General features: G+C 54.0%; 1 protein-coding gene across 1 annotated transcript; it reads left to right on the forward strand.

Annotated features, from left to right (window-relative positions):
• Nucleotides 1-824: 824 nt before the first annotated feature.
• Nucleotides 825-13,510, forward strand: Efnb1 (ephrin B1). Its single transcript, XM_057760435.1, has 5 exons — nt 825-1,733; nt 9,865-10,142; nt 11,031-11,123; nt 11,297-11,422; nt 11,654-13,510. The coding sequence occupies exons 1-5, from the start codon at nt 1,606-1,608 to the stop codon at nt 12,064-12,066; spliced, it is 1,038 nt and encodes a 345-aa protein (XP_057616418.1). The 5' UTR covers nt 825-1,605; the 3' UTR covers nt 12,067-13,510.
• Nucleotides 13,511-23,096: the final 9,586 nt, after the last annotated feature.

Consider the following 23,096-nt stretch of genomic DNA (forward strand, 5'->3'; position numbering starts at 1 on the left):
AAAGGGCTTCTGCTCTGCTCCTTTTCCTCTCTACCCTCGAGCTTTCTGTATAGCCCTGACCTTTTGTCCCTATTCGCCTACCCCAGGCCCTTTCGTGTGCCTTCAGACAAGACTGACTAAATCTGTGTACCCAGGGAGGGGGATAGGGGATGGTCTCACAGGGCTCACTGTCAAAGATGAGATTCTTAAAGGCTTGGTCTCTAGATGCAAATAAACTCCCGTTGCCCTTTGGACACAGTACTTTTTCCGAGTCTCCAGCACCCAGAGCTGACACTTTTGCTGTGGTCAGTGAAAGGAAGGAGTGCATTTCGAGGGTGGAAAGAGGTCTCAGCAGAGTGTGGGTACTGGCAGGAACAGGCAGACTGATTTGGCCACAGAAGTGGGCACAGAGTGGGATTCTGCGGCTGGTACGCGAGTATGTGTATGCATAGGTAGGGGGGGGGATTGCGTAGGCGTGCGCGTGAAAAAGAATGCAAGAACTATGCTTTCTTGGAGATACTTGGGACAGGGCTTGTCTGGTCTAGGTCAGTGGGCCGGATGGTGACCAGGTGTGCGTAAAAGAGAGCAGGCCAGCAGCTTTTGAAAAGCGCCAGCTTCCCAAGAACGCCCTGGGAACCAGACTAAGCGGGGCACTAGCATAACCGCAAGAGCCGCACATTGAGATTAATGCCATCGAGAGCTCAGCGTCCTTAAGAGCTCCCCGAAGCCCCGCCCCTTCCTGCTCTGTGGGCGTGGTATGGGGCAAGGACCCCGTCACGGAGCTTTCTATTGGTTCGAAGGAGCAGGGTTGGCCTTGTGCTCGCCTGAGCAGGGGAGTAGAAAGCTCAGCGGCAGCGGAGGGAGTCTATGCGCGCTGGACAGCAGTGGGGGGTGTGTGAGATTCGCACTGACTGCAGACACTCGGGCTCAATCGCCGGGGATTAAGGACTTGGCGACCGGGCTGCCGGGCTACCCGGCCGAGGCTTCAGAGGCGCAAATTGGTGGGACTGGTTTGCTCAGCAGGGTCGTGCTAGTCTTTTAAGTACACTGAGAGGGGCCGGTGCTAAAGTAGAAGCTGTCGTGGGACGCGCGGCGCGGAGTCCCACTGTGGCCCAGAGGAAGCGAGTCCGTGCTAGGGGGACTCACTCCGTCGGGAGCCTGGGGACCGAGCTTGCGTTATTGGGAGATATCCCCCCTCTTCTTCCCAGAGGCGACAATCCCAGGACCGTCGAGGCATCGGGGCAACCACTGAGCGCTCTGCGGGGAGACCCCGTCGGGGAAAGGACTCGCGGTCTCAAACAGTCTGGGGGAGCCGAGCGGAATCCGGCGGGATCACTCGGGGGCGGCGAGCCCCCGTCGCGCCTCGTGCGGCGGAGAGGCCAGGAGAGAGAGTCCTCGGAGGCCGCAGCCCATGCCCGTGTTGGGGACGCCTGCCCAGTGAGTCCTCCTGGCCAGCCGGGCGCAGGAGAGCGACCCCGAGGCCGGCGGGAGGGGAGTACTTCAAGGCCGGCGGCTGCGGAGGATGGGCGCCTGAGTGGCTCCGAGCGCTGCGCGGCACGGGCAGGCGAGGCGAGCTTTACTGAGGAGGCGCCAGGGGATCCTGAAGTGCATCCTGCCCCCGGGAAAATGGCCCGGCCTGGGCAGCGTTGGCTCAGCAAGTGGCTTGTGGCGATGGTCGTGCTAACGCTGTGCCGGCTGGCCACGCCGCTGGCCAAGAACCTGGAGCCCGTGTCCTGGAGCTCTCTTAACCCTAAGTGAGTAACTTATCGGCTCTGGTCCCTGAGGGTGGGAGGCACTCCTTCGGGGTGAGGTCGTGCACCCCCAAGTGCGTGGGGGGTTATCCATAGGCGGTCCGGCACCCTGTTTTATGTCTGGCCTTTCCTAATGTTTTCTTGCGGGCAGTCGGGACAGGGTGCAGAAGGGTGGGGTGGGGGCACTTGTCTGTGTTGTGACCCTTCGGTTTGGCCCTAGCTTCCTCAAGTCCCAGATTGAGTCGCGATGGTCACACCAGGCAGATTAGGATGTCTGGGCGCTCAAGAGCGCACCAGAGAGCTGGGTGGGGGCGAGTAAGCAGCCCACTCCGGGGCCCCTGGGAACGTGGTGGTTTTCACTCACAGCCACTCCAGGGGTGAGATCGACCTGAACGAGGGATCAGGCCAGAACACAGGTTCCTCTTTTGCTTAGGTGTCAGGGCGGCTCGGGACCTAGCGCCCGGAGCGAGTGGTAGCATCTGTATCGCTTCTCCGGCTTCTCCCATTTTCATTTGTCTTTCTTCCCTGTCTGCTTGCCTCCCCGTCTTTCTCTTTGCCGTCTCTTCTTGCAGCCCCCCCTCCATTTCTCTCTGCCGGGGAGGTAGAAAGGCGGGCGCTGCTTCCCGGCTCACAAAGGCGGCTGGTGGAGAAGGGCGGAGTGGAAGAGGGTTTGTTTGAGGAGGGGGCTCCATCCTGCGCCCGTCGGGGGTCCAATTGAACCAGGCAGCAGAGCTTCTCCGAGAGCCAGCCAGGGCTGAGAATGGTAGTGGAGCCAGCGAGGGAGGTGGGTGGGGAACGTGTGATTCCTGTCCAGGCAGGTCCTAGTCGCCCCCCCCCCCAAGATTGGAGAGCCTTGCTTAGATTTCTCCAGTGGTGGGGGGCAGTGGTATAAAGAAGGGCCTTTTCTTTCTTCCCCTTCCCCTTCCTAACTCTGCCCCCTCCCATCTCTAAACAACACACACCTTTCAGGGCGGTGGCTCAGTGGTTTCTGGGCTGTTGTGACCTCTGGACCCTTTTCTCTTTTGGCATCTAGGACTCAGATTGGAACTCAGGGTCAAAATTGCTCTGCCCGTTTTCTGGAAGTCCAGGGAGTGTGTGAAGGACACAGTTAGTGGAAAACTGGGGGGTGACTGTTCCTTCCATGTTCCCATATTTCTGTTTCTGGAATTTCCTCCTGTCCACTCTTGTGGGCTCCCTGCTAACTTCCTAGGTTCTCGCCTGCCTTGGCCTTTTAAGTCCCAGGGATGGCGTATCTCTCACCCCAAAAGTGAGAGAAGAGGGCTTCTTGTTTTCTCCTTGGGTTAAGATAGGGTCCCATTACCCGTTGGTGGCTAAAGGGGGGTCAGGGTGAAGGATTCTGCCTCCTTACAAGGAAAGGGACTGGCAAGGATTTCTACCTTACTTAGAAGCCAGTTTGGTTACTGTGCCTTAACTGCTGGACTCAAATGGTTTTGGGGACCCCTCTAGACTATTAAGCCCATGGGGAGAGCTTGTGAAGTGCCCAGTTCTTCTCTGTAAGGGTGGAGGCTGGAAATGCTCCTTAGCAAGGAGAATTGCAATCCCCCTAGGGTAGCCCATCCTAGGGGCTCATGGGAGTGACCTAATTGCTCTCTTGGGTTGAGATACCATGCAACTCCACAGCTGGAGAGGAGCCCTCCTGCAGAGTTGGGGCTGCTGGGAGAAACAAGATCTACAGAGCGTCCCTCTTTATGTGTTCTCTGCCTTTAGAGCTCCAGAGCAGTTAACCAGCTAGAGAAGGTTGTGTCCCCTCTGCTCTCATCCTGTCCAGCTCAAGCTGAGGCCAGGCTTCCTGGCGTGGGGATGGGACTGACTTTGGACTCAGTAGAACCTGCCTGGATTGTGTCCTGTAATGAACAGTTTCTGGGAACAGTTTTGGACTGATCCTGGTGGTCCCCCACCCCCGTTTCATCTATGCTCAGGGGTCTGGAATGCAGTCTGTATCCACGTTTGTTGGCACCAGGTGCAGGGCAGGAGGACAGGACCCAGGCACTGCCCTCGGCTGCGGGGGGGGGGGGTGCCACCGCACCCAACCCCTGGGCCTCCACAGCTTTTCTAATAAACGCTGTCTGTCTTTCTGCTTTCTTGGGTCCTGCCTGAGTTCTCCCTCTCAGGCCGGCATTGTTGCCCTCTCCACCCTGTGAGAGTGGAGCTCACCTCCCTCTCCAGCTAGGCTCGCCTGCTCTCCCTCTTTCTCACACTCCCTCTCACTCTTAGTCACTCTCTGCCTCTTTTTCTCAAGTCCTTTTGTTTCTCGCACATGCCCGTGCTTTCCCTCGCAGGCTCATTTTCTCTTATCCCTCCCCTCTTCCTCTCCTAGCTTTTTGGTCCCTCTCCTCAGCCCTGTCAGGAGCTGGCACCCCTCCCTCTAAATATCTCGCAGTGCCTATAAACCCTGCTTAATTGCTTCCTCCTTGAGAAAAAAAAAAATCAAAATAAAGAAGTGATAGGGTCTGCTTCTAGGTTGCAGGGCACACGCAGCCCTGGCCCCGGGGAGCTGCAAGAGCCCGTTGAAGGCTCCCAGCCTATCTGTCTCTTGAACTGCTGCTAGGGACTGTCAGGGTGGTGGTCCCTAGGTGATGGGAGCTTCTGCCACCTGGGTCCCTCCTGGCAGATGTGCCCCAAGAGTACAGGGTGAGAAGATGGGTTTGATTCCACTGGGGTTTGGTGGAAACCGGAGCAAGTATGTTCGCGGCCTGGGGGCATGGCCTAAAAGGTCTCAGGGAAGCCACCTCCCCCAGCTGCTTCCCCTCGGGAACTTGGGGCAGCCGGTAAGCCTCACACTTGAGTCCTCCGCCAAGTCCAGCTGCTGCAGTTCAGTCTTTTGGTCCCATTCTGACCCTGTACTGCCCCCCACTCAGGTCCCCCCACATCCAAGGACTGGGAATGTGTTTGAGATCACATTACAAACCTTCCTACAATGGAGGTGGTGTAGGGGGCTCAGTTTGGCATCCAGGACCCTTGACTCCATCCAGCATGGGTGGGGCAGCTGCAGACCCCAACTCCTGCTTGCTTTCTCCAAGCTAAAGTGGTGGCCCCAGCCCCCTCACAGCTGTTCCAGCTCATAGTCCTGGGGAGGCCAGCCCAAGGGACTCCTTTCCAGAATTTCTCGGAATAGTCAGATATTCTATGTCTGATTGGCCACAGGTGAGAGTCCTGGGAAACCAGCAGTTCCTAAGGCTTCCTGTACCCTGACCCCACCCAGGGAAGCTAGGCAAGGGCCTATGAGGAAGCTGGGGTGAGGCCTGAGTTGGGGGTTCCCTTTCTTCTCTTGGGCTCTTGGGGCTCTCCGTTGCCTTACCAACTCGGGTGCATGGGGATGGCTGGGCCCTGGGCACTGCTGGCTCAGTGCAGCACTTTTCTGGGATTAGGGCTATGTATGGGGTCAGTGGGCCAACCAGAAGGCTGCTGGTTGCCATGGGAATACCAGGTTTGAGGGCTAGCTCACTCTGTGGTTAAAAGGGGATCTGAAGTGGAGGCTGCTCGCCAGCAGCATTTTAAGACTGTGAAAGACCCTTCTCTCTAGGATGTTTCTGTGGTGGTGGTTTGGGGTCAGGGTGCCAGCAAGCCAGAGGTGGGAGCGTTTGCATCTTGCTTCTTCTGAATGCTACTGTGGTTGGCATGCTAAGTACTAGGCAGGTAGTACCTTGCTTCTTACAATGTACTCTCACATATGATCTCATCGGGTGCTCCCAACAGCCCTGGGAAATCGGCCTTGGCCCCATTTTCCAGAGAAGGAGGCATATGCCCAGGAAGGGGGACTGACTTGTTGAATCGGGGAGAGCTGTGCTGAGTGCCATTCTTTCCAGGCTGGCCTGCTGCAGGGAATAGGAATTCAAAGCAGGGTTGGAAAGAGACCTCTGCTGCCCCTGGGCTCTCCCCTCTCACCTCCCAGGCGGGCCTTCATCTGCTCTGTGTATGACTCAGGCCCTGCCTCTGTAGGGTAAGTAGTGTTCCAACCTCTTCATTTAGCTTCCCTAGGCTTAGCTCTGAGGGCACCCTGCACAGGTGACCTAGCCCAACTCACCAACCAGCACGCTGCCCCTCCCAGCTCTGAGTAGTTCCTTTGGTTTCTCTCTGGGCCAGGAATCTCTTCCTCTTAGGAACTCTGGGAGGTGAGGGGGGAGTGGGAAAACATGGCAGGGGGTAGACTAAACCCCAGTGGACCAGCTTTGATCAGGTGGGACAAAGAGGCAGGCATAGTTCATATAGGTGGGGAGAGTGACTTCCTCCAGGACTCTCTGGCTTGCCTGCCTCCGACAGAGTTGTGTGTGTGCCAGGGCCCAGCTGCTGTTCCTGCCCACCCACGCCTGGGCGGGCACTGCTGGGACACGCCAGGCCTGCTCCTGCTGCCTCGGGGGCTGGGTGGAGCAGGGGGAGTGAAAGAGGAGCCTTTAATTTGGGGGCTCCCCACCCTAGCTGGGATGAGAGCAGACTTGAGTTCTGGCTTGGGGTCTGTCCCTCATCAGTATCCTGGGGTGAGAGCAGGCCTAGTAGTGGCGGGGGTCACCAAACTAAAATTGTGGCGGGAGTCTTCTACCACATTTAGACTTACAGGACTGAGAACTGGGCTCCCGCTGAAACCTCTCTGGGAGAGCCCGAGCAAAGGTTGAGGGAAGAAAGACAGGCCTGGTGGGGCAAGAATAGCTTTCTAGGCGGAAGAGTCCCAGCTGCGAGCTCGTCCCCTGTAGTATAGGTGACATACAGAAAGGTAGAGAGGAGTTCATCTGAGCTGAAGGCTATTAGTGAGGGCTATTACTGTCTCATCACTTCAGAGCCTCGGAGGCTACTGTCCCCAGAGCCCATGGGATTTTCATAGCTCGGGATTTGCGTAGTTTTCAGCGGCATTTCCAATCTGAACGGATGAGGGAGAGACTTGGGCTAGGGAGAGGGCAGCCGCAGGACTGGAGCTGAAATAGTTCCAACTGCCTTCCTAAAGTCCTTTTACTCCCTGGGGTGGCTCCCTGGGGTCCCAGGGCTATCAGAGGCTAGGCAGGGAAGGCCTCGGGTTGCCATGGCTACCTGCTTTAGGTTTCCTGCAGGGCCGTGTCAATCCCCTTATTTTCTAGAAAAGGGCTTTGTCTGGGGGTGGCCCCAGGCAGGAAAGCTTCGCTTGATGATGGGGGGACAGCCCTTTCTGAAAGGTGGTACCTAAAGAGTTTACGTTAGGGGCCTCTTCCTTTTCCTCTTTTCCCGCTCTAACTTGGTGAGAAAGGGGGAAGATAGGTAGGATGTCCCTATAAAGTATCACAAACACTGCCTGGCTCTGGGCTTCACTTTCATTGGCTATTCACCCAACCCTCGTTGTGATCCCATGTACTGTCTTGGACTTCTCATAGGCCTAAGTGAAATTTGTCCAGTTAGAGGAAGATGCTAAGAATGTGTGGGATGGGGTCAGGGATGCAGGCCTCATTAGATTCCTCTCCCTTCCACACTTTAGGAGAAGGTGAGTTTTCTTCTGCCGGCTGCTATGGAAATGAGCTGATGAATATTTATGAAGTCTGTTCACTGAGGTTGGAGACACTCTGAGGGGTGTTGGGGGCAATAGTCCTTTCTTCTTCCCCTCCCCCCACCAGGCAGACATCTGTTTCCTCAATGTGTCTGGGTTCAAAGTAGAACCCCAAGTAGCTAAAAAGCCCTGCCGAGTGCTGGGACTCTGGAGTCTGGGTGGGTAGCCGTGAAAGAGTGTACCAGAGAAGACACATTTCTCTGGCGAGAAAACTGTGGCCCAGTGGCTAGGAAGTGAGCTGGCCTCCATGTCATCTGCATAGCCACACTTACATGTCGTGCTGCGGTGCAGCTGTATAAGGATCAGACACCATTGAGTCCTGTTAGAGCCCTAGGGATTTCAGCAACTTTCCTGAATGGGAGCATCTCTCTGATCGTTTATTTCCTCATATTAAGAGTCTAGGCTGGGTCTCTAGGGTTCTTTTGAGCTCTGAAATGTTAAAAATGGTCTGTTCTTGCCACCCGGGGAGAACCAGCGGAAAGCAAAAAATGCCTTGAGAAGTAGAGGCTTTGGTGAAACTTGTGGACTTTGTACGGCACATGGATGGGGTGTTCCATCTCAAATGTTTCCTTGGGCCTCCATGTCCAGTTTGCTTACTCTCTGTCTGCCCAAGAACTGGAGAGGTAGAGACCAAAGGATGAAGTGTCCCATTCTGGCACTGACCCTCCTGTATATCAAGATGGCACCTCTTAGCTTTGTAGAACATCACAGGCATGGAGGGCTGGGTTTGGTTTATTTTTTCCATCTACTTCAGCCACTTAGTCAAATCCCCTCCCTGCCTAGTGAGGTGTCAGGACAAGGCACGTGTTTGACAATGTGAGGACATCTGCCCAGAGCTCAGTACACTTGTCTCCGTCCGCTGTGTCGTGGCTCTCAGCAATCGGAACCACATTGTAGGAACCTGTGAACTGGGGTTCTGCACCAACACCCCAATGACACTCTTCTTTGTATGCTTTTAGCCTCCATTGTCCTTTCTGTTAGGGTGTCTGTCACCGAGGGGATGAAACCCACACTGCTTGCCATGGCCCTTGAGGAATTTCTTCCAGCCCTAGATAACTTTTTCACCTCTTTTGATGCTCTCCACTCTTTCCTGTGCAGGCTGTGTGAGTCATCAGCAGGCCTGGGTTTTGTCTCAGCCATTGCTGTCCACTGTTGCTATGTACTGACGTCTTATCATTTACCTAGTGCCCACCTTCCTCCTGATCTTTGTATGAAACCATCTCAGAGCATTGCAGTGCTATGGTCAGATGGGATGTCTTCTTCCTCTTGATGCCTCCCACCCTGGGTATGTGAAGCACCATCTTCACATGTAACCTGCAGATAGCTTAGAGTTGTCTATGGCTAGAGTGTGGGCTGTTTACTTTTTGGAACCAAACCAAATAATCAAGTCCACGAGAGTCAAGGTGTATCTTCTCTTCCTAGATCTTGCCCAAGAAACCACAGAACTGATCTCCTGCTTCTTGGCGAACTATTTCAGAGATGGATTCAATGTTACTGAGTACCTACTGCATTCTAGGTTCTCAGCCACCCCCAATCCTAGGACTCAGGGGCTCTCATTTATAAGTGAAGCAAGTTCAAAGAGACTGTGCAGCTCGTCCAAGACTATGGAGCTACTAAGCGCCTAGCTTTGGAATTTGGTTCCAACATGTGTTCTTTCTCTTTGTTCCCGGCTTCTGCCTGAGCAAGCTGAGAAATGACCAACAGAGCTTCATTTCTTTACTGTGCTTTCCAGATAGACAGTGAGGCCTGGTCCAAGGCATTTAGTCATCTCCTCTTGGGATCTGTAGTAGCTGCAGTGTGGAAGGAAGAGGTTAGATGACAGGTATGTAGGTGATCCTGTCTTCTACCTGCTGTCCTTGGTAGAAGTACCCTTCTTTTTTTTACTTTCCTTAGTCATGTTAAGAGTGAGAAACTGGTCAAGTTTGGGGATGTAGGCTCTTGGGATGGGGGTGCATCATCAGAATGATAGTATAGAGCTGCTCCTAACCAGAGATGGTGGCCATCAGATCCTGGCTTCATTGCTTGTTTCTATCTCCCCATCATGCCCAAGATTAGTAAGATGTGGTGGTGGTGGGAGGTCCCAGGCAGGTTGAGCTCCTCCAGCCTTTGGCTGGGAGCTGCGGGGGTGGTGGCTAAGACATGTGTGGGCTTGCTCTTTCTCTCTCTTTCCCCCTGCCTCGCCCCCTGCCGTGTGTGTGTGTGTGTGTGTGTGTGTGTGTGTCTAAATAGTAGTAGTGGCCTTTGAAGGAATGTGAGTGTGTTGGGAAGTATGGGGAACAGGGCACCACCTCCAGGGAGCCTGGGCCTGACACATTGGTACCTGTCCCATTTGGCCACGTCAGCCCCCCTGCGGAAATGCCCCATTAGGACAAAGGGCTCCCCTAGCCAGGCATTGCCCCACCCTGCAAAGCACTGAAAGCCTGGCAGCCTTGCCTATGGGCCACCCCTTCCACACCCTGCTGGCAGTGTGGTTCTCTCTCCCCACCTCCCAGCCTAAGATATCTCCACCCAGTAGGACTGGTCTGGCCTTCATTGTCATAACCCCTGGTTTTGGGGGTAGTCAGAGATCCCAACCTTGAAGTTGACCATTTTCTTTCTTTTGGGCAGGTTCCTAAGTGGGAAGGGCTTGGTGATCTACCCGAAGATTGGAGACAAGCTGGACATCATCTGCCCCCGAGCAGAAGCAGGGCGGCCCTACGAGTACTACAAGCTGTACCTGGTGCGGCCAGAGCAGGCAGCTGCTTGCAGCACTGTGCTTGATCCCAATGTACTGGTCACTTGCAACAAGCCACAGCAGGAAATTCGCTTTACCATTAAGTTCCAGGAGTTCAGCCCCAACTACATGGGCCTGGAGTTCAAAAAGTTTCACGATTACTACATTACGTGTAAGTCCCTACCCACCTGTCGCTCTGTCTCTCACTAGGCTTCGCTCTGCCTTCCTGCAGCCCCCTGGCCTATGGGGTAGCAGTGGCAGCTTCTGAGTGGGACAGGAATGCCACATGCATATGTTTACAACGCTGCCTGATCTGATTCCCTTTGAAGACACTAGCATGCCCTCCTGGAAGCCTGACCTTGGAATTCTAGCCCCAACAGTCAGCACACGGCAGCTTGCCTCAGCTCCAGGGCAAGCATGGGAAAGACTTCTATCCGTGTTGCTCTCTCTTTCTTGGGAATGGCAGAGCTTCTTTGAGGTCAGCCAGCTGTTCTGCCTTTGGGGGGTGGCGCTAGGGCCCCAAGAGGTGAATAGGGTTGAGGATGTAGCTCAGTGGTAATATGTGATTAGCATGTCACATGACTAGCATGTGCCCTCCTCCTCCAACCCCACAAAGAGGTGCATTGACACCTTGCCTCATATCATACAAGGAATTGATGGGATAAGATGGAGACTCTAGCCTACTCTCCTCACACTTACCTAGGATTCCTTCCTAGCTAGGAAAAAATCCCGCTAGCGGTACCTATTCCATTTATTTTGGTCTGGGCATCATCTCTCAATGAGAAGGCACATCTTAGTATTGCCCCCAGAATCTAGGCCTGCCCACAAGGAGTGATGCCCTTAGCAGAGGGGCTCATGGGCCTAGCAAGACTGAGTTACTTCCTATTGGGAAGGAAGTAGAAGGGTTTGGGTGAGTAGGTAAGAGCTGTTTGCCATGATCCACTCCCAGTGGCTGTTTTTGGCTCTCTGGCTCTCTCTTGATGATCCTGTCAAAAAAAGGGGGAAAAAACAAGATACACTGAAAACTCCAGTTTCTGATTTCTCTGGCCTTTTCCTGCAGCAACATCCAATGGGAGCCTGGAAGGGCTGGAGAACCGAGAAGGAGGTGTGTGCCGTACACGCACCATGAAGATCGTTATGAAGGTTGGGCAAGGTGAGTGCCCAGTTAGGCCTTTGGTATTGGCAGCTAGTTGGGGAATGTTGGGGAGTGGGAAAATGGTCGGGCTAGAGGAGCAGAGGTCTAATATTCAGGTGGGCCTTAACCCCCCGAGGTACCTGAGGTCATCCATGCAGACAGTCCTCCTCATATACCTTCTCCATCCACAGATCCAAATGCCGTGACACCGGAGCAGCTGACTACCAGTCGGCCAAGCAAGGAGTCAGACAACACTGTCAAGACAGCCACGCAGGCCCCTGGTCGGGGATCCCAGGGTGACTCTGACGGCAAGCATGGTAAGCATATACAGGTACTCTGCAGAGGGCATTGCTTGTGCACCCTCTCAGTCTCATGTGTGAAGAAGTTCCTGCTACCTGCCCCCTCCCCGAGACTTGCCGTCTATCTCTGGTCAATGTGGGTGGCACAGGGACGCAGAGAGTTTCTTCAACTCCAGCCTTGTTTGCGGCCCTTCTGTTGACTGCATCATCTTCTGCTGACTGACAACTTATTCCCTTCCCTTTCCTCAGAGACTGTGAACCAGGAAGAGAAGAGTGGCCCAGGTGCAAGCGGCGGTGGCAGCGGAGACTCCGACAGCTTCTTTAACTCCAAGGTAGCGCTGTTTGCAGCTGTGGGCGCTGGCTGTGTCATCTTCCTGCTCATCATCATCTTCCTGACAGTCCTACTCCTCAAGCTCCGCAAGCGCCATCGCAAGCATACCCAGCAGCGGGCGGCTGCCCTCTCGCTCAGTACCCTAGCCAGCCCCAAGGGGGGTAGTGGTACAGCAGGCACTGAGCCTAGCGACATCATCATCCCCTTACGGACTACAGAGAACAACTACTGCCCCCACTATGAGAAGGTGAGTGGGGACTACGGGCATCCTGTCTACATCGTCCAGGAGATGCCACCTCAGAGCCCGGCGAACATCTACTACAAGGTCTGAAGGCCCGGCGTGGCCTCAGGCTCCACAGGACACATGGCCTGGACTGGCCTCTCTTTTCTCCCCCATGCCCCTCCCCTTGCCAGCTGTGCCCACCTTTGTATTTAGTTTTGTAGTTTCTTGGCTTTTATAATCCCCCAGTTTTCCTGCCCCCTGGGCTTCGGAGGGGGGTGCTTGTGCCCCTAATCCCCATGCTCTTGTGCCTTCCCCCTCTGGCCAGGCCTCTGGGCTCTGTGGGGGCGCCCTTTCTTGGAGGGCAGGGTTGGACACTGATGGACTGCAGGCAGGGAGGCAGCCCCCTGGCCCTGCCCCCTCCTCATCCCCTTTCCCCATTCCCAGGACCGCTCGTCCACTATCGTCACTCTTTTAATGCTTTTGTGTTCATTTGTTTTAGCTGTCAACTCATTTTCATCTGTTTTTTGAAAAAAAATGGAAAAATGTGCAAGGCAGCCCCTGCCCAGATTCTCTGAGCCTGGCCTGACCCAGCAGAAGAGGGCCTGGGGCAGGATGTGGCCAGCCAGGAGGCATAGGGTGGCAATTCTTTTATAGACTCCTCAGTATTTCAGGGGAGTGGGGGAGAGCACGCCAGGGCTAGTTCTGCCTGCGAGGGAAGAGGGGAGAGCCGCTGGGCTAGGTGTCCCACCCTCCTTTTCTGACCCTCATAATACAATGCTGTTCCTAGCAGTGGGGTAGTGACTACCACCCTTCTACCAAAAAAAAAAAAAAATCCCTTCCTTGTGGGATTCTTGGGCATCTCCTGCCTCCTTCACTCTCACGGTAATTAATGTCTTAATTGGCTGTTGCCTGGGGAACAGGAGAGCTGCTGCAGGCAGATGACCTCATGGGGGGTGGAGGGAGGTGAGGTGCCCAGGTGGCTATTTGCCCTGCAGAGCTGGGAGTTTCCCCCCCCACCACCACCATCTTCTCTCCTCACCTTTGGCATCTTTGGTTCTGTGGGGAAACAGAGGTCCAAGGTGGAGGAGATCTAAGTGGGTGTAAGGCCGCGTGGCCTGCTCCTTCTCTGGGTTGTAGTACGAGTAAGCACACACACACACCCCACTCACTCAGTTTGGCTCCCACCGACCCCCCTAGTTTTGAACTGGGGCCTGGAAAGAGGAAGAGGCTGCTTGGGGCTGGGCCAGCCTGCAGTGCACTTTGACCCCAGCTCCTTGCCAGCCCGGCTGCTAACAGACTGCCACTCAAGCGCACCTTGCAGGCACTCCCAGGGCTGCCATGGAAGGAGCTGGGCCTTACACCAACCACCTCCACACTGCCTCCTGGCCAGCTGCCCACCCCAGTGCCAGGTGGGAGAGGGAGCAAAACAGCCAGCCCCTTCCAGGTGGCAGTCGGAAGGGATTTTTGTTTTTGTTTCTGTTGCCATTTGTGTAAATACTAGTCTTTTTGGAAGAAATAATGTAAAGATGTTTTGTATAAACTCTGAATTATTTTCTTGTTGCTTTTTTCTTAGAAAAAAAATGAGAACTAAAAAAAAAATTAACCACATGGAGAAATAAGTGTGAACTAGTGCCATACTGTCAGGGAATGAGGTGTGATAGTGTGTCTGTACACTTGCCTGCACTTGCGTGCGAGAGATCGCCTCTGCTGAGCCGCAGGCAGGGCAGCTGGCTGTCCTGAGAAGCCAGCTGCTTCAAGCACCCATGCCCTCCCTGCCACTTTCCACCTCCTGAGTGTCTCTGCCTCCTTGTTCCGCTGTCATGGTGCCTGAGTCCATCCATCCCTCCGCCCTGTCTATCCTGTCACCTCTGTGGCACAGGCCACAGGCACCTGCCCAGTCTGGCACCAGGCTCCGCCAGAAAGGGTTGATGGGGAGGGGGTGTTTCCATGGGGAACCTGGGTGTGTCTGCAGGTACTGCCACCAGCTGGTTGGGACTAAATGTGGAACCTGCTGGCAGGCCCAGCCCTGTCCTGCCCCAATATGTCTGGAGCTGGAGAGAAACAGCATCAGAAGATGGCCCACTGGGCACTAGGGTGACTTCAGACTGCCCATTCTGCCTCTCAGGCAGAACCCTCCTCCTTTTCCTGTATTCACAATGGAGCCACACCAGAGGCGCCCCCATGGTATACTTGATGGCTTCTGGCTGGAAGTGAAGGCCCCGAAGCTAGAACAGCCCTGAGTGCTCGGGCTCCCTTCCACAGGCCGATGAGGAACCAACTTGTTCAGGTCAGAGTGTAGTGAGGGCCTAAAGAGGGTTTGGCTCCATCCTATGGCAGGAGGTGCAGACTGGCAGGGCCCAGAGCATCCTGCAGGCCCTGTCAAGGGATTGCCTCTGGCAGTGGCTAAGACAGATATCAGGGGAGGAGGACAAGTGAGATCCCACCAGCTAAAAATGGGTAAGAAGGTGATAGAGGAGAGGAGGAAGGAAGAGGAGGGTGAGGAAGGGATGCAGAGCAGGAAGCCTAGGGGAGCAGGCACGGAACAGGCCCAGCTCACGGAGAAGTGGAGAGCGTACAGAAAAGGGAGAGGAGAGAAAAGAGGCCGGGCTAGAATAGGGCTGGGCCAGCCTGGGGTGCTGCTGGAGCCAGCTGGGGCAGAGTCTGTTTATTTGGTTTCTCATTAACCAAAGGAAGTGCTTGGATCAGATCAGGCCTCTGCTATTTGACTGCTTGCCCAGAGTGGGGCCCAGCTTGGGCCGAGGGTCTCTGTCCAGGGCTAGCTCTGGACAGATTAGCATGTGACTGACCTCAGGTCGGGTTGAGCCTTACCTATACTTCCCCAATAAAGTGCCCTTTAGTGGTCCCCTAATCTGCCTTTGCCTCAGTCATGTTGGGGTGGGGTGGGGCGGGGGTGATGGTGGTGGAGACTACAATCCTGGAGTAAGATGTGGGGATATAAAGAAAAATTTAGTAGAAGACCAAGCGAAGTCTGGGCAGTCTACCCAATTCCAGGAAGCTTGTTTCCTGCTATGCGTGCTGTAGCTGGTACTCCTTAGTACACCATATGGTGTAGTGGGCTCCACCAGGATCCCACCTGGTACTTTTGTCAAATCGCTCACATAGTCCATCTCTCTGAGCTGCAGAGATGCTCTGTGAAGGTGGCAGGGAGGGAAATGATTTGCCTCGTATTTTCCAGAGGGAACTGAAAGCCTTCAAGGTGCTTGTAACTCCCCCAAAGGTGTCCACCTGGTGAAGAGGGGCATAAGGACACATAGAAGCTCCCTGAGAGTGAAGCGGCCTGTGACTCCAGTACCCCCCATGCCCCCATTTGCGTCTTGTCTTGCTTTTGGGCCTCATCCTCTTGTACAGTCAGGGAAGCACCAGGCCTAGCTAGCTGGAAGCAGGAGGGGCGCTCTTCCAGTGGGAACGCTCCAGAGCAGCCCCACCTTCTACTCTCCTTCCTGTCCCAGCTGGGCCCGAGCTCCCGGTGAGTCAGGGATAGAGGATGCTTCCCAGGTGAAGGTGGGGCTGCCTGGCTTCCTCCACAAGCAGAACCCAAGTGACCTATGAAACCAAATTGAGCAGGTGCTACCCAGGCTTTGGTTCCCCCTGAAAGGGATAGGCTTTGTAGAACTTGAAGGCCAAAGCTCCCTTGATCTTGTTGACCCCCAGTCAATCTTAAGGTCCTAGGCTTAAGCATTCACGTGTTTGCGGGATGGGGATGACCTGGTACCCCCTAAGCAGGGGCATAAAAGTAGATCCAACAATTAAAGGAGGGTTGTGACTCACCTGGGGCTGTCCTAGGTTGGACCCTGCTAAGCAAGTGGCCCTCCTGGCCACCTGGCGTCAATTACTATCAGAACTCAAGCCCACCCACCTCTTTGCCTGGCCTCCTGTTCAGCTTGGACATGTCGCAATCCTAGTGACAGCCCAGCCCAGTCAACCTGAGGACGGCCCTTGCCCATCTGCTGCTGGTTTTCAGTACAGCTGGCCATTATATCAGGGGGACCAGGGCCCCCAATGGCACTTGCAACATTGGCTCCCTGCTTTGGGAAACAGCTGAGGGGGAAACCAGCAGCTACCCGAGATAGGGGTCACAGAGCCCCAAATGAGAGCGATCGAAGGGCGGGGGGCGGGAATAATTGTAGGTTCTGTTTTCAGTGGTTGATTATTCAGCTGGCACTGGAAAGGGGAAGAGGAAATGCTGGAGGTTATGGGGAAGAAGGAATTTGTGAAGGTCTGTGGGAAGGTGAGAGGACTTTGCCATGGGGCCCTTCTATCCAGGGGAAAGAAGCCCAGGCTTGTGAACCACCGGACATCTGAGGGCCTGTCCCTGCTCTGCCATAACTCCTCTTTTGACCAGGCCTCTGCCTTTTTTGCGGGGGGGGGGGGCTATTCATTTTCCTATCTGATAAGGTAGAGGGAGTATTAAATTTGTTCATTTTCTTATAACAATTACAGCGATAGACAACATAGGTGAGATTCCTGATCCTAGGCGCCCCATGTTCTAGAAAGGTCTTTTAGTGTTTGGCTAATTCAGCCTACCTGGTGACTGGCCTGATGGGAATGTGAGAGCAGATTGAACACAGGCAGATTCAAAACCGGGATTCTAAAGTCAGCCTTTTCATCCATGCATGTATTTTCCCCATCAAATGTTGACTACATGGTACACCGCAGCTTCTTCCGAGAGCACTGTAGTGTAGTCTTTGCTTTACCTTGGTGCTGTGCATGCTGCTTCCATCATAGCTGACCAAGGATGGCCCCTTGCAAGGTTTCTAGGATGTTCTGCGGCTGTTCTCATCCTAGTCTGCTTCGTCCAGCAGCGCACCGCCCACCCCAATGCTTCCGTAGCCTATAGGAAGGAACTGCGCAGCCTGCCATTGCCAGCAGCCACATGGCAGAAGGTGATGAAGGCGAGCTGGCTTTTGAGGAATTTCCCATATTTTGTCCAGATCCCTAGGGAAAGGGCCCATGTGACAATTCCAGGCCCAGGAGAAACAAGGGGAGACCACGTTGGCTGAATTTTCGCATTTTCCTGTCACCTCCTTTCTAGACTGAACCTCTTATGAAGAAACTGACCCCGGAGACTAGAAGACTTTGGGCACACAGGCGCCCCCTTCTTCTGTTGGAGATAGGCAGAGACAGAGGCTGATGGGAGGGGAAGGAGGAGGAGAGCAGAGAGAGGGGGCAGGTGTACGCATCAAGGGGCTGCAGGGGGTTGAGCCAACCACATCTACATATGTGTAATGTTTATATTGACAAACTGAGTAAGTTTGTTCAAGGTGATTACCAAAACAGCTGAGGGAAATGTGGCCCTGGGAGATTTAAGGCCGGTTCAAAGCTGACTTAAAAAGCGCACTAATGGTGTGCTTTTCTCCCTGGGGGCCGCTCTTCTGGGGCACCTCACACAGCTCCGAAGCCATTCATCAGCATAACAGCTTGACAACATCTGTAAGGGCCTTCGACCCACTGGTTTGTGGCGGACTCTGAATTGGGCAATCCCAGGCTAAGCAGAGGCTTAAAGCTCCCGCGGCCTCCCGCTTCCCAGGATGCTGAGCACTACTGTCCAAACCTCCCGGGGCACACCTCAGGGCAGGCTCCCTCCATCCCCCTACCAGGCTGCCTGGGCCTTTCTGGCCAGTCTGACAGTTTTGCTGTCCCTGCCCTGTCTTTGGTCCCCCTGCACACACTAATAGCCATGGCCGTAACATGCTTTCACATGCAAATTGCTATGGAATTCTCAGCCCCTGCCGGTGCCCCAGCCCCCAAGGCCTCCCCCTGGGCAGATTCAGAGAAGAGAATGGAATCTTTCAAGCTGTTAGTGCGTTTTGAGGCCTTGGAGTCTAGCCCCCTTGTTAGATGGATGGGAAAACTGAGGCCTGGAGAGGGGGCAGGAACTGCCCAAGTCACGCAGAGAGTTCACTGGACTGGCCCGTACCCAGGTCTCCCGATTTCCCGTCCATTGCCTCCTCAACACCCACCAGTCCCCCTCCCATCTGGCTTGCTTGCTATGGGCGCAGGAATCCCTCTCTCTGGCGCTATGGTTTCTCCTAGGCGCCCTCCGTGGGGCCTGGGAGTGTGAAATCTGGAAAGAAAAGGCCAGAGGTGTCTGTGAGTTAGGGCATTGCCCAGGGAAGGGAACCATTCTCCTCTGGAACAGGCAACAGGAGCCTTTGCTAGCTGGTCTCTTTGCCTCCTATTCCCCCATCCAGGCCAAACTACCCCTCCCCTAGCCTGGAAGGCTTGCTGAGCCCCAACAAGCCTGCTCCAGTCCAAGGCCTCGGTGGCCTCCCCAGGTGTGTCCATTCTCACCGCTCTAGTGAGCTTCTCCCAGCAAAGCCTGGGCCCTAAGAGGGCCTGAGAACTCTGGGTCCAGTTGGGGTATGGGGGAAAATAAGACCCTCCCTGTCCTTCAGTTTAGCTGAACAAGGTGGAGGAATTTTCTGAAACGAACTTTACAAGGGAATTAAACACCAAAGGAGGAGAAGAGAGGAAAGGTCCTGCGTGGTCCATCTCTGCGTACCTTCCAGTTGTCGGTCACCCCTCCACTCCCCGGCATGGTTTCCGGGGCCCTGGGTGACCTGGACCTTTCATGTCTTTAGCGTCTCACCTCCACCCTCCACGCCTCCCTCCACACACACACACACACACACACACACACACACACACACACAGCTGACCTACTCAGGGCACCTAACCAGGGGAGACAGTCTTAAGCCTCCCCCATGCCTTCCTCACTTCCTCATGCATGCCCATCAGCCAGAAATCCCTGGCCCTTGGCCTGACAAGTTCCTACTGGCCTTTCAGGGACATGTCCGGCCCCCATGGAAGCCAAGCTGGTCTTCCCAGCTTTCCCAGCACTTCGGCTGATGCCGTCAGCACCTCTATCCACTTCTACTAGATGGTGAGCTTCTAGAGGACAGGAACCTGTTTATTACTTCTTCTCACCTTGAGGGATACTCAGCATACAGCTTAGCGCGAAGGCAATGTCAATAAACCTTTGAAATATTGATTCAATTGAAAGGGCTTGGCTGGGCTGGGACAGTCATCGCCAGGCTCTGTTCCTGCCCTCCCCGGCTCACATTACTGTCCAGCCAATCCAGGGATGCAGTGTCCCATTATATTACCCTGCAATAAACACTGACATTGAATACTTTCGATGGGCCAGGCACCTTGCTCAACCCTGCATGTGGATTTCTTCATTGACACCTCCTGTTGTGCTGATGTCTCACCGAGGTCCCTATCTGAGACAGAACTGTGATTAGGCTGTTTTATGGTTGAGGAAATGGAGAGTCAGAGAGGGAAAGTACCCTGCTCTCGGGAACATGGCTAGAAAGTTGCAGCATGGGCTTCAACCTGCAAGACCTGAATCCAGAGTTCAGATATTAGAGTAGCGAGGCAAAATGCCGTTAGCAGCTGGATGGGGGCTAGGCTCGATGGTGGCCGTATGGTTACAGAAGCAGTGTGGTGTGGTAGTTAAGAGGCCAATGTCTGGATTAGGCTACCATAGTTCACACACCAGTTTTGCCATATTCTAGTGAGGAATTCTCAATCGAGTCATGAAACCATACTGGACTTTTGTTTTTCCATCCAGCAGATAGAACCTAGAGAAGCTGCCGCCTCACAAACTACCGTGAGTTTTAGCAAGGGCGGAAGTGCTGGGCTGCAAGCTCTTCCAGGCCCCAGCTTAGCAGGATTGGATGTGACTCCCAGGTTACTGTGCCCCTTGCCAGAGCTTGGAGTCAGGATCCAGAGACTTTGTTTCTAGATGTGACTCTGCAACAGATACCCAAGCGTCATCTCTTCTCTTGGGTCTGCTTTCGAACATCTGCTGAGCCCGAATAGGATGAAGTTAGCAGAGCTACTTCATAGCAAGCAGCAAGCGCGCAAGTGTGAGGAGCCATCGCTTCCTGCTAGAATGTCTGTACCTCCAGAGCAGTGGGCCTGGGCCTCAGAAAAGGCCAGTTGATAGTGAGTAGTAAGCCAATATGTTCTCCATCTATAATCTACTTCCTGCTCAGCCAGCCTCTTACAGCCACAAGACCAGTTCTGAAGCAGGCACATTGGCTCCCGGAGTGGCCTAGAATTCTCGGAGGGCAAAAAGGATGCGCTGTTGTATGCAGGACTCAGAGACTGTTTCTTTCCCATCCTCTGTAGGCCCACTGGAGTTCCAGGTTCTGTTTAATGGAATGTCACTACAGTAGCGGGCTCATTTCTATACTGTCATACCGATGAAGTTTGAGCCAATGAGGCCCTTCTGAAGGCTACTTAGATAGTGAGAGTCAGTCCCAGCACCAGAGAAGACCATGTATATGGGGATGCTAGTCACAACTATGTATTTGAAAGTGGTATTCTAATACCAAAAAGTTGGCACACGCCTTGAAAGACACCTCCCATATGCCATTCCAAATGCTTTTCATAATTGACATATATACACAAACACATATATATGCACAAAAGTGTGTGTGTGTGTGTATACATACCTCTACTGACTTTTTTTGGCTTTTGGAGACAGAGTTTCTCTGTGTAACAGCTCTGGCTGTCCTGTAACTCTCTTTGAAGACCAGGCTGACCTCAAACTCACAGAGATCCACCTGCCTCTGCCTCCCGAGTGCTGGGATTAAAGGTGTGCGCATATAATAATTTCCACGTCTAAAAGTCTTCCCTGGTTCCCCTCTGGAGTTTGCATGCCACATGACTCACGTTGGATTGTGAATAGAAGGTCCTCTCCGTAACTCAGCTGCTGGCGTGGAGATGCTAGAAGATTCAAGCCCTTACAGAGTGCTGGGCACGTAACTGTTAAATATTACTGTTGCAGCTACAATCGCAACACGAGATGCATGACTGTGCATCTGTTTCTTGTCATTAAACCATGCTCTCTCTGAGGGTATGGACCACACTCTACTTTTCTTGTTTGGTGCTCCCCTGGCCAGTACTGAGCCTGGTACATGATAAGTTCTGAGTGAGTTTGGTCAGAGAATAAATGTCATCTGATGCCTTCAGTGTAGAGAAGAGGCTTCCAAAGTTTGGGAGGGATCAAGAGTTGGGACTGGAACTTGGGTCTCTGTCCTGCTACTGTGATCTCCTGGGGCAGCAGGTGTCATGTGGGGAGCAACCTACGATATTCCTGGAGCCAGATATTCTTGACTCTTTCTTATCTTTAGTCTAGGGTCCCTATGATGAGAAGGTGTCCAAGGTTGGGCCAATTAGGCTGCACCCTCCCCATTTTTTACCCTCATCCCCTCTAGCCTGGGCTCTAGTCTGGCCCAGGCAAACAGGAAGATTCATTAACCATCTAAATATACAGAACCCAGGGGCCATGTGCAGCCTGCAACAGAACTGGGGTCCCAGTAGGGCCCGAGCCTGAGGCAGCAGTACTGGCAGAGGGCTGGCTGGGAAGGGGCCTGGAGAGGGGAAGCCCAGAGAACAGCTAACGTGATGATTGATGGGGAGGTGAGTGGAGCCAGGCCAGCCCCAGGCCCTCAGAACTCCAACTTGTAGCCAACTCTCCCTGCAGCCTCCATCACCCCCATCCAATCCTGGTCCCTACACCAGCAATGGGGTCATGCCCCTCTCTGCATTCTGACACTGTAGTCTGAGGTCCTGGGCTTCAAAAGCATGGAGCCTAAGAGGTGGGCGGCCAGGGGTGGGGTGCCTATCCCCAGGCTCCTGCCTGCTTATTATTGTAAGGGCTAGTTCTCTAATCAAAACTTCCCAATTACCCAAGGGCCCCTCTGATTAATATTCCATGATAACAGGAACAGGTCACATCTGGCTGCAGGAGTTAGAATTCGACACTCCAGGAGCCCTGTGATTGGTCCGCAAGAAGAATAATAAACTTCCTTTCTCCTTCCCCCCAATTCCTTCCTTTCCATTCCAAGGTCCTTTTTTTCCTCTACCTCCCCTTCTTCAGACTGTGTCTAACTCTCTCCACTTGCATCCAAGGCCCTCACTATGCTACTCACCTTCTGCTGAAGTAGAGGTCCTGGAGGTCCTGTTGCAGTCACTGTTGTCCCCTTCTTTGCCAAGCCTGCTCTTTGATGTGGCAGCATCCCCAGCTAAAGCAAATAGGGCTGAACAGGGAATGAGTTAGGGTCCTTTAAGCATACTCTCATCCAGTCTCCCTAAACCTGCAGGGAATGTAGTATTCTCCCTGGTTATTGAGGGGGACCACTGTGGCTGAGAAGCCACCGGATTCATAGTCATTTAGTGACAGAGCTGGAGTGTCCAGCCCGGGCCATTCTGCTTCCAAAGCCCACCCTGCTTTGCTGAGAATGGCGTTTGTCTGTCAATGCCCAGAAAAAGACAAAACCCATGGACATCTCACAGACCCAGGGTCCAGGACAGCCATTCTCCGATGCTTCCAAGTGCACCCTAGCTAGGATTTTAGGAAGTGATGAGTCAGCAACTTTGGGTGGAATTCCACATCCTAGAGAGGAGAAAAGACTTGCCAGATTCCACACTAGAAGGGAAATGGTGACTTGAGGCTCGGCCCTAGATCTGCTGCCACTTAGATGCGCTCCTTCCATTTGCTGCCACGTGAATGATGTGTGCACGGGGTTTCCCATCGCACCCGTAAGCAAGGGGCTGTCAGCATGCCCTCCATTGGCCTACCCCAAACACCAGACAGGGCCCAGCTGCCTATGCTTATTCAGTCTTCACTCGGGAGCTTGCGTGGGTGGTGGTGGGGATAGCGAGCAAGAAGTTGTGGCTGCTGGTGGTGGCCACAAAGAATTCTCCTTCCGCCAGCCCTAGCCTTTGGTACTCAGCCCCAACATGCCATGAATCTCTGTGGGAGAGAGGAAGGCAGTCCCTGTTTCAGGGTCACAGTGATCCTGGGGCGGGCAGCTGGCGACACCGGGTAGGCTGTGTCAGTGACAGGCAGACAGAAGTTTGGTTGGCTGAGGCCATCTCCACCTGGTTCTTTCACCTTGCTTCTACCCCCGCTTGCCATGCTTTCACGCTCCACTCTAGTCAGAAACACCAGAGGGCTATCTCTTTAACTCACGGCAAGATAAAGTCAGGGCTGAAGACGAGCGGCGTCGGCCATTGGACTAAGGCAGTGGCTACTGACTCCAGCCATGCCACGCCTATGCTTCATCACCTGATTGGTGCTATCTTGGCCATAGCTGGAACAT

The sequence above is a fragment of the Chionomys nivalis genome, chromosome X, assembly GCF_950005125.1.
Source record: "Chionomys nivalis chromosome X, mChiNiv1.1, whole genome shotgun sequence".
Lineage (NCBI taxonomy): Eukaryota > Metazoa > Chordata > Mammalia > Rodentia > Cricetidae > Chionomys > Chionomys nivalis.

Coding starts and splice junctions, on each gene's coding strand:
- Efnb1 (XM_057760435.1), top strand. CDS start 1,606: ATGGCCCGGCCTGGGCAGCGTTGGCTCAGCAAGTGGCTTGTGGCGATG. Junction 10,143..11,030: donor TCACGATTACTACATTACGT/GTAAGTCCCTAC, acceptor CTTTTCCTGCAG/CAACATCCAATGGGAGCCTG. Junction 11,124..11,296: donor CGTTATGAAGGTTGGGCAAG/GTGAGTGCCCAG, acceptor CTCCATCCACAG/ATCCAAATGCCGTGACACCG.